Consider the following 11,506-nt stretch of genomic DNA (forward strand, 5'->3'; position numbering starts at 1 on the left):
TTTTTGAAGGATTATTTAATTTTAATTTTAATTAAAAGTCTTGCAAACATATATATTTGATTGCGCTTTATTAAATTGCATATTTTTTTTTCATAACCCATGCAATAACTGAAATAAGTAGTGGCACGTTGTTGCGCGGGACTCATCTTACATGGGGTATGTAAGATGAGTTTTTCCAGCACTGGTCACATGACCGTAAACACACGTCCGGTATGCAAGAATATCATTTCCGTTTTGTCGGTTTTAGATGAGCTGGTGTCGGTTTTTCCCAACACGACGCTGTACCCGATGCTAGGCAACCACGATCCGTACCCAGCCAATCAAATGCCGTATGATACAGACAATACCGCATACTACAAGGGTATCTTGGAAAAGAGTCACTGGGATTCGGTTCTTAGAGCGAATGAAAGCAGGCAATTTCACAATGGTACAAATTTTGGGTCCGAAGCATCTAGCTTGTAGAGTTCTACTTTTTCAGCTGGTATCATTTTCGAAAAAGGTCGAGGTGTTGTCATAATTATGCGTCGTCAGTTGACGGCGTCGCCGTCGTTTAAACACTTTGACCTAAGCCATTACTTAACACCCGTTTTAAGATACCCATATGAAACTTGGCAAACATGTTCACAGGTGGCAATGCGCATGTGTTTAGCAAGGCACATAACTCTGCCCAACTAACTGTTAAGATGCGTCCCTTGTTTGAAGTGCACATGGCGTCACTATTAATTGACGCCGCTGACGGCGTTGTGGAGAAAACTCCTTTATTGTTGGCCATCTCTTGCCTTTAAATTACGCATTTCCCAACGCTGCCTATTATTCTAACTGTAGTGTATGTCCACTCCAGCCATGTAAATTAATCGGCTAAGAAAAAGGAACAAGTGTTGGCTTCCACCTGATGTGGTTTTGCTTAAGATGCGGTCATCTCAAACATCATTGTTCTCCCACAGGGGTGTATTTATTGAAAATAAGGAAAAGGTTAAAGATTAAAATTTATTTGAAAAATAACTTCCTTTGTTTTTTCAGGCGGCTATTACAGCGCCACAATCTCTGAGAAACTGCGGTTAATAGGACTTAACACGAACCTATACTACGACCAGGACCGACTAACTAAGGACCTGCCGGACCCGGCGCAGCACTTGGACTTCCTGGATAAACAACTACAGGAGGCGCGCAAACACAACCAGATGGTAGGACGTAGGGCTTTGTCGGGAGTTTGGAAGTTTGTAAAAGAGTTTAGGATTTTGATGATGTAGCTGAGTTGTTGGATTGGCTCTAGGGGATGCACCCGGCAACAGGCTTTTTAACGGGCCTTTCTTTTCCTACTTTTCCCTACTTTTTCTTAAAAAATCTCCCAACTATTCCTATTTTTTTGTAAAATTAGTTCGCGAAATAATATATTATATATTTTTAAGTAAATGCATTGTTTGAAATTATCTAAATCTTGATTTTGATAAGAAGCTATTTCTAGTATTTGTGTAGGATAAGTTTGATGCAGTAGGTCTCCAGTGCTGCAAGAGGGGTTCTATGATGAGATTGAGTGGTGCATGTTGGCAAGTCGGAGACACCTATCCTGTGGCTGAATCCCTCTTGAAGCACTGGGTTCTAAGCAAGGAATACAACATGTACATCACAATTGTTGTTTAGTAGTTATTTATATGCATCCAAAAGGTAAGTAAAGAGCCCTACTATCCCTACTTTTTGCTCTTCATATCCGTATTTTACCCTACTTTTTGCTCTTAATATCCGTATTTTACCCTACTTTTTGCTCTTAATATCCGTATTTTACCCTACTTTTTGCTCTTAATATCCGTATTTTACCCTACTTTTTGCTCTTAATATCCGTATTTTACCCTACTTTTTAAGAAAATCCTCTTACTTTTATCCCTCCTTTTTTATAATTGGTCACTTGAAAGCCTGCGGCACTAACCATCTAAAATTGCATAGATTACACCAGAATGCACCATTTTAAACTTAAAACATTCAAACCTTTCTTATGGGAGGCACCACAACACAGGAGATTTTGTTCCCGGACGTAGGAAAATCAAAATGTCTACCAGCATTATTTACCACTCTTCGACCCAGGACACATGGTCCTACGTTATGCGTCAATTTAACACCCGCCTTCTGCAACAAAGTAAGCACCATTGTAATTGAAAATACTTGAAATCGAAGTATTGAAATTTTACTTTCCATTAACGGCACAGAGAAAGGGTTTTATTAGGGTATCAAATTTGTACTGGAAGGTATAACAATTTTTTTCATTTCCAAGGTATACATAATAGCGCACGTTCCACCTGGCGTCTTTGAGTTAGGGAGCGGACTGACCTGGTTCTACCCCAAGTATAACAAACAGTACCTCGAGAAACTCGAGGAATTTGCTGACATCATCTCCCTCCAATTGTACGGACACGAACACACGGACAGCTTCCGGGTGCAGTTTGACGCTGAAGGTCAGTAATGATGTTTGTAAACATAGTAAACTTCATTATTATAGCTTGTCTATTTTTCAAGAAATTGTCTATAGCGCTTGTCAACGGCGACGGTGTCGCTTGTACAAAAAAAACACACATTCGTTCTTAACTCAAAATATTCACATGAAATTTTGTAGACATGTTACCAATAGAAATACGTATACTTGTGGTAAGTCCCACTAACATGTATTTAATTATCGATTTAGGATTCTTGATTTATCGATTATCGAGAGCAACGGACTGGCATGCAGTGTTCGTTGTTAATTACTCATCTATGTAGTGTTAAGTTATGAAGTGTAAGCGAATGAGATGGGAGAGTTTGCGCGTAGGTCGGTCGGTCTGTCAGTCTATCCGTTGGTCCGTAGACCTCGTATTTTCCTCAAAATAAGTCAAAAACGGCTAATGTAGGGCATTAAAACTCCAGTGATATGGTGTCCTTGACCGTTATAGGATCCCTATTCCTTTAGGGTCTGTAGGTGAAAGGTCAAGGTTAAGCTCAGCTGGTTATAAAATAACTTTGTCCGCACAATAACTTGAGGACAGTCTGACATAGGACCAAGGAACTCCATCATGAAAGGTTAACATTGAAAACATTAACCCGTTTGTTTTTGGGTCAATAGGTCGAAGATCAAGGTCATAGGCAACGTGTTTTTAACATAGTACTATGGAACTTCAGTACTAGATTGCCCTTGACCCGTATTGATTGGGATCAGAAGGTCAAAGTTTAAGAACGCAAATAAAATATCTGTGAAATCATTATCTGCGCAACACCTACAAAATGGTTATGCTGTAGTTTTTAAATATTGTATGTAGGGTGCATTTCAACAGTAATGACCTGTTGTGAATTAGAATCGAATGTCTAGTTTCAATCTTATTATTTGGATATAGGTGTAGACAAGGCGCTTTGTCTGGCCGTCCGTCTGAGCTTCTGTCCATTCGCTTTTGTTAACGTTACAATTATCTTGTGATCGACTTACCCTTTATGAAAATATCACTTTACTGGTATTAAAGGATTCGAACAGATTGAAATAACGTGTTAATGCTGGAGTGTTTGAATGCATTTGAAACATAGGGAAGCTAATAAGCATGATGCTGCTGGCACCCGCAGTGACCCCCTGGAAAAGCACACTCCCGGGGGTTGGAACAAACAACCCGTCCATCCGGCTGTTCAAGTATGATCGGGATAATGGGGTGGCCCAGAACTACGTGCAATACTATCTTAACCTCACTGCAGCCAATATTAAAGGTAGGTGGAGGTTTTATTATAATGTTATTAATTAGGTGATTTCATATTGGCCCAGTTATTTGTCCGAGGCTAGCCCTTTGGGCTCAGGCCAATATTGCTGATTGAGGGCACATAAATTTGCCAGTATGAAATCACCTAATTATTTGGCGAGTTTAGTAGCCAATCAAAAAGGCAGAAACTAGTATTGGCCGACTTTGGACGAGTTTTGGCATAACTTTCAATTGTCAAGTGCTAGTACTACAATTGTCCCGGTTTTCTGTCAAATACGTAATAGTTGAATAATGATGAACGGTTCACACTGGTGTGCTGGAGGATATAATATATGTTAAACCGTGACAATTATTCCCTGTTTAATCTTTCATATAATTTGTATTTTACATCCTCCAAAAACATTTTCATACTTACGATTTACTTTTGTATTACGACACATTTTTGGACGGACATTTAGTTTCAATCCGCATGTGATTTTACCGCTCTCGGTGAAACCTAGTTGTCCATATCATAAAAAAAGAATGGCGACTTAAAGATACTGGCTGAGTTCATTACTCTTTGAGATAAATCTTAGTAAATGTTTAGTAAAACACTGAAAAGTGAAGTTTTCTTTTAATTAGTATTTCTGTTGGGAGAAATTATTATGCACAGATGGTGTTATCTAAATTATCAGTATAAGCTTCTGAGTAGTAGCTGTAATGTCTACTTCCTGCCACTCTTATCCTTCCCAGGTCTCTAGAGAGAATATTAATCATGCATTTGTGTATTCAGTGGCCTCAGTCAATGTTATGCAGTGTTATATGATAGTGGCCGGCTTTTTTCGGCCATTGTCCGGCTTTCTTCGGCCATAGTGTCCGGCTTTCTTCGGCCAGAGTGTGCGCTTTTCTCGGGGCCACTATTATGTAGTACTGTCCGCATTTCTTCGGCCACTGTGTTTTAAACCAGATATATAAACCGAGCCTTTCGGAGGAAAGGGGGAGTTGGAATTGAGTTGGAATTGAGTTGAGATGAGAAGAGAGACTAAGTAGAAATTAGAGAATGACTTTTGGACTTAATTAAATAGTTGTATTTTTAAACTGTAAATATTAATCAAGACTTTGTGTATGTGTGTAGAAATAAAATGTTAGACACTTAATGGTTTTAATTGTTTTTCCAATGATATATTGGATGGTGGCAGCGGAAAGAAAAGGAAACAATTCCTAAATGAGTAAAAGTCCACAACACTGACTGTGGTGGAAATACCGAATAATTAAAAGCACCGATTAAAGTAAAAATTGGCGACACTGGTGTCCAGCTGTGGGATTGGACTTCAACACAATTCCGAAGAGACTTATTGAAAGTGTTGCAAATTGAACAACAAGATGTCAAAGACAAACTTGTGCTTTTTACTCATTGTTCTAATGCACAATTGTGGAATTAATGTGATAAATAAAAAGCAGTGCACTGACAACATCGTGGAAAACACAAGTTGTGCCAATCAAAGACTTATTCCAATAGAACAAATGAAGAACTATATTAAACATTTTAACATCGGACTGTTAGCAGGAATGTTGCTGAACAATGTGGACTTAAAGAAGTATTTTGCATAAAACAACAAGTAAATGGACAATTGGACTAATTTATGGACTTTGAAAATGGACTTGTGACTCAAGAAAATAGAATGGACATTTAACCGGTGAACACAAATTTATTTTGAGCGAGATGCAGAAAATTTGTAATTTTGACAGAATTATGAGAACAGATTTGGCTTCAAGTATGACTTCATCTTGTATTGTGACTTGAAGTGTTATCAAACTTTGATTTCAATATAACCCATAGGACACCAAGTAGATTAAGGTAGAAGCGTAGTTCTGATATATGTCACTTACAGTTTATGAGAACTGTTATTGTGTCAGTGTGACATACAGAGTTGTCTGAATTTTCAAAGGTTTATTTGATGCTGCAGACCCATTGTTTTCTAATGACATGGAAAGCTCCATCAAGATGCAGGATATAAAAGTTCTTATGCTTTTACTACATCACAACCTTTTTGCGATTTCTCTAGAACTTAAGTCATGTGAGGACTGGAAAGCTAAATACTGGGTATATAGTGCATGGCTGAATGCAGGGCATACAGCACATGAGGATTCATCAAGGTCGAATGGATCCTTATGATGATTGGCAATGGGTATCCTCGGAAGGGGTGAAAGAAGGAGAAATGAGCAGGCTGGTAAGTCACTTTCTTGGAGTGACCATGACATTGCTGTCAGCAGCCAATTGTTCAAACCTTCGCTCTTGGAAATCAGTTATGAGAGTATGTTGCATGGTAGCAACATAATGATAGAAGTGACCTAGACATTGGTTGAAATATTTCTTTGGCAAGAGTATCCAGAGACAGATTCATCAATGTGTTTCATGTGATTCTACTTGGTGGTGTTTTATTTGAAATAACAGGGACATGATTAGGCTACAAAGAAGTTAATAATTGTTTCATATATTGTTTAAATATAAAGTGTTTATGTGTGCCATTCCTTTTAATATGTCAAGTTATATGTCAGAAACGGTACAATGTGCATAGCAAAGAATAAGACCTTATTTTTTTTATTTTGTTATGGACCAATTTACTGTGTTTGTTGATTGCTATGTACTTTCCAATCAGAAAGCAGAAACAGTTGCAAAGGAAATTGTTTACAGTTCTTAAGCAGATATGGCATGGTTTATTTTAGATACTCATAGTAATGAAGGGACTTATTATTTATCACATTTATTTAGATAAATCTTGTATTTTTATATTGGAGATAAACCAAACAAGAACATCTCTTGTTTTCACTATTCAGCAAATTGTATAGTGGTCAGTTTAATCAGTGTGTACCAAGATTACCTGACTTACATTAATGAAAATCAAACAAACTGAATTACATGGTCTTGAATGATCTGACACTCTTCAAAGAACTGTCAATGATGCACTAGTTCCCATTAAAAATGGATTATTATTCTACATACAAGCCTACATGTGCATTTTGACAAGAGGTGATGAGAAATTCATTGAATGCATGCTGTGCATTTAGTCATAGTCTGCCCCTAATTGACTTTCAAAGATTATGAGATTATCTATAAACCTAAACAGTCATCTACAGCAGTCCCTCACAGTGGTCACAACAACTAAACAAGAAATGGCAAAACATTTTTGTTCTTGAAAACTGTCAATTGATTCAAGTAATTTTGACAAGTTTTAAAATACAGTTTTGCTATATGTGCTGAGATTATCAACAGATTCAGTGGAATTTTATAAACAGTGCTCAGGGAAAATTCAGTTAAAAACAATACAGATAAAAGTGGCATTATTTGTGGAATGTGTTTTATGTATTAATTGTTTTATTAAAGTGAACATTCACATAGCTGGAATATATTTATGTGAACCTTATTATGTGCGTGTAATTTTACCATATTAAATCAAAAGGATTTATAACTCCTTGTGCAGTTCAGTTCTGGAAGGATTAATAATTATCTTATTGTGCAGTGTGTTTTTTTTTTATCATGTGATTTCTTGCAAAATCATAATTTTAAAAATGGAATATATATAATGATTCAATGTAAAAACTGCAATCAAATTCTTTCAATCTTTGCAAAAGTTACGAAGACATTATCTTTCATATTTACCATATTTCTTTGGTAATTATGTGTGCATCATTTGTGAACAAAAATTTGAATCAGAACTTAAACTGATTAAACGCGCTTTCTCCAAGAAACACAAAATTAACCTAAAAACATCATCTAAAGAAGTCAGTGTGTTATATGAAAGGAGATTATATTTTGATAAAAAAATAAATCACTTTATTGGAAAATCTCAAACTGAATTTAGTTGTGATGATATATCATTTTTTACACAAAGTAAAGTGTTAACAAATTTTGAAATTAAAGATACTGTGAACACAATGGAAAACCTTATCACAGACAATGAGCTACAGGACTATGAACCTGTAACTCCTCCTCAACGCCAACATGAAACGCTGAATAGTGCATTTTATGCGCCACAAACATCAAAGAGCATCTACAATCCTTTACAGACTTCTTCAAATTTATTACCAAATCCATATAATCAACAAAATGCTACACAGATTCCTTCTCCGCCAAATTTGCGAAAAAGGCAGAGGTCTTCAACTCCATTGTATGATGAACTTTCACCCTGTGACACTTGTTGTAATAAACTGATAAAGCTGGAAGAGCAAATCAGCAAAAATCATGCTGACATTACAGCAAAAATTTCTCAGCAGCAGGAAGAAATCTTGTCAGCTATGGACAAAACCATTCAATATCAAAAAGAACTTTTCCAAGCTGCAGTTCATTTTAATTCAAAAGACAAAACTAAAGACATTCTGAGTAACTACTTTTCAGAATTAGCCAAATTAACATTAACTACTTTTGAAAAATCAAAAGAAAACAATATGTAATAGGAACATTTTAAACATTTATGTGTTTTTCTTTTTGGCTGTATTTGTGTGTGTTTTATTTTGATTTAACAGTATTTACCACTAATCCAGTGAATAAAGTTTTAAGTACAATGTAATACAGGATGCCTAACTTAGTACAGTATTGTGTGTCATTTTATTTCAGAAATATAATTTTGATTGTGGGCCTTGCCAAATTTATATTTCATTGATAAGGAGGATTATAGTACCTGAGTTGTATATTGTTTTGCACTTCTTTTTGAAATAGTATTTGTTTTACTTTTTCATTGTGTTCAATTTATGATTGATTGCATTATCAACTTAATATTTCCTTGTTTCAGTAGTTTTGTTAATCATTTTGTTTTTGAAATGATATAATTAAAATATGTTTCAGTACATGTATATTATTACAATTTTTTATATATAAGTTTCAGACCGTTTTCAAAAACTTACCTAAATTCTTTTTTTCTTTTTTTTTAAATTAACATGTACATGTATATAATTGATTATGTACTAGTTGACACCAGGAGGTGTCAAGAACTGGGAGGGGAATAGTGTGGCAATTTTATATCTATAAAATGTTTAGTAAAACACTGAAAAGTGAAGTTTTCTTTTAATTAGTATTTCTGTTGGGAGAAATTATTATGCACAGATGGTGTTATCTAAATTATCAGTATAAGCTTCTGAGTAGTAGCTGTAATGTCTACTTCCTGCCACTCTTATCCTTCCCAGGTCTCTAGAGAGAATATTAATCATGCATTTGTGTATTCAGTGGCCTCAGTCAATGTTATGCAGTGTTATATGATAGTGGCCGGCTTTCTTCGGCCATTGTCCGGCTTTCTTCGGCCATAGTGTCCGGCTTTCTTCGGCCAGAGTGTGCGCTTTTCTCGGGGCCACTATTATGTAGTACTGTCCGCATTTCTTCGGCCACTGTGTTTTAAACAAGATATATAAACCGAGCCTTTCGGAGGAAAGGGGGAGTTGGAATTGAGTTGGAATTGAGTTGAGATGAGAAGAGAGACTAAGTAGAAATTAGAGAATGACTTTTGGACTTAATTAAATAGTTGTATTTTTAAACTGTAAATATTAATCAAGACTTTGTGTATGTGTGTAGAAATAAAATGTTAGACACTTAATGGTTTTAATTGTTTTTCCAATGATATATTGGATGGTGGCAGCGGAAAGAAAAGGAAACAATTCCTAAATGAGTAAAAGTCCACAACACTGACTGTGGTGGAAATACCGAATAATTAAAAGCACCGATTAAAGTAAAAATTGGCGACAGTTCATTACTCTTTGAGATAAATCTTAGTGTTCTGAGCATGTCCCAATATATTAAATTGCTGTATAAAACATTGATAGTATCCGAGGAATACACGACGGCTGGTAATGGTTTTGTTCCCTTACGCAGGCACTGGTGACGACTGGCAGAAAGAATACGATACATCAGACGTGTATGCCTTAGACGAGCTACGCCCCGCCAAGTTACATGAGCTTGCCCGCGCGTTCACCGATCGCAGTAACAAGCTGTTTCAACACTACCTTCAATACAACAGCGTTCTTTGGGCGGGAAATACCGAATGCAACGAAACTTGCCATTTACATCATCTCTGTGCAATAACTCAGTTAGACTATGACAATTTCCGAACATGTATATCAGGCGGCGTGACCACGCACCACCCCACCCAAACGACTCACCACCACCCCCACCGATCAACCCCCCAGCCCCAGGTGCCCACGTATATGTTTTACCTCATAGGGGGTCTAGCTGCTGTTGTGTTCCTTCTCTTCCTACTTGTGGCGTGTATGTGTCTGAGAAAGGGGAGACGTCTACGGGCGCCCCGGTACGCCAAATTTGGTTCCTTATCCCTAAATAGCTGAGGCTATAACTTTACACAAACGTTCAAGAAACCTATCTGCGTTCTGTTTGCTTCATACATTTAAAAATGATTTCAGCAATCGCTTGTGCTTGTATTTTTTTTTTCCTTTTGCAATGCTTTCATAAATTGTTCGTTGTTTTTGTTTTATGTTTATCAACTTACCGTTTTGTTAAAGCAAAAATTGTTTCGACAATATTATATTTTATGATATCGCGTGTTATTATATATCATGTTTTATACCGTAATTTTACTACATAAATAATTTTCCATGGAGCTCTTTAATTGTCGTTTATAGTGCAATATACAGCAATACCATAAAAAAGAAATATTACACACCACTGAGGGTCATATGACATTATAAAGACCGGCCAGTCAGCCCCTGAAAGTGTATATGGACCGAGGCGTTAGCCGACGGGGACTGACTGGCTGGTCCTTATAAAGCCGTATGGCCCGAAGTGGTGTGTAAATATTTCTTATATTAAACCAAACATTTTATATTACCATTCAATTATTTCAAAGCACTTAAAATGTGTTTTATTGAACATAGATTAAAATGTTTACTTGCGACAATTTTTGCCGTTGTGAAAAAAGCAAGACACACTAAGGCCTAAAAATAAATTGTTTGGTTAGGGTTACATCCTTTTCAAAAATAGGTAGGGTAGGTAAGCTTTTTATTTTTTTATTAGGCTTTATATAAGAATGTCATTTTCATCATTGGAGAATGGTTTTAAAGTTATCTCCTGTATAAGCATTTAAGGTTTTAAACTCCATATTTAAAAACCAAAAAAAACAAAACAAGATTTTTATTATTTTATTTTTTAAGTTTTTCAATTTTTTTTTTCAAACTGACTATCAAAACGGTAGGGTCGGCGCCTATTCCGTATCCGTAGGTAGGGTCGGCGCCTATTCCGTATCCGTAGGTAGGGTCGGCGCCTATTCCGTATCCGTAAGTAGGGTCGGGTAACCCGAACCAAATGTATTTTTTAGGCCTTACCAGTTATAGCGGTCCATTTTAGATTTTGGCGAGGTCCGGACTGGCCAAAAATATAATATGGATCGTCATAAAACTGGATTTTTATTAAAATACAGTGATAAACGGACCGATAATCGTTATATAATATTATAGGAAGGAGGGACACATTTATATAAGGTATAATATTTTGATATAGTCTTCATTGGATGGCAGTATTGAGCCGATTAAAAATCAGCCGAATATGTATTTTGGTGAATCAGCAGTCAGCCGTTATTGGTTTTATTCAGGGAAATCAGTGGATCTAAACAGAGATTTGGTCAGTAGACAAAATATAATCCCGAACACCAAGCCGATTGAAGAGTAATTTATATGTATTACTATGTAATTAGAATGAATTTGTATGCACTAGCAGGTTCTTAGTATGTGTAAGTATATATTAGTATTAAATTAGTAGTTTTTAGTTTGTAATACCATGCTATTATTATGTATAAATATGCAATAGTATGTGTAAGTATGTATTG

The 11,506-nt window shown here is 36.1% G+C and overlaps 1 protein-coding gene across 1 annotated transcript; it reads left to right on the forward strand.

Moving 5' to 3' along the window:
- Positions 1 to 288: 288 nt before the first annotated feature.
- On the forward strand, positions 289 to 10,013 carry LOC128215449 (acid sphingomyelinase-like phosphodiesterase 3b). Its single transcript, XM_052922134.1, has 5 exons — positions 289 to 427; positions 1,021 to 1,184; positions 2,267 to 2,447; positions 3,541 to 3,714; positions 9,544 to 10,013. Exons 1-5 carry the CDS (start codon positions 289 to 291, stop codon positions 10,011 to 10,013), a joined length of 1,128 nt encoding a protein of 375 aa, XP_052778094.1.
- Positions 10,014 to 11,506: the final 1,493 nt, after the last annotated feature.

This window comes from Mya arenaria, chromosome 13, assembly GCF_026914265.1.
Source record: "Mya arenaria isolate MELC-2E11 chromosome 13, ASM2691426v1".
Lineage (NCBI taxonomy): Eukaryota > Metazoa > Mollusca > Bivalvia > Myida > Myidae > Mya > Mya arenaria.

Coding starts and splice junctions, on each gene's coding strand:
- LOC128215449 (XM_052922134.1), top strand. CDS start 289: ATGCTAGGCAACCACGATCCGTACCCAGCCAATCAAATGCCGTATGAT. Junction 2,448..3,540: donor GGTGCAGTTTGACGCTGAAG/GTCAGTAATGAT, acceptor TTTGAAACATAG/GGAAGCTAATAAGCATGATG. Junction 3,715..9,543: donor CACTGCAGCCAATATTAAAG/GTAGGTGGAGGT, acceptor TCCCTTACGCAG/GCACTGGTGACGACTGGCAG.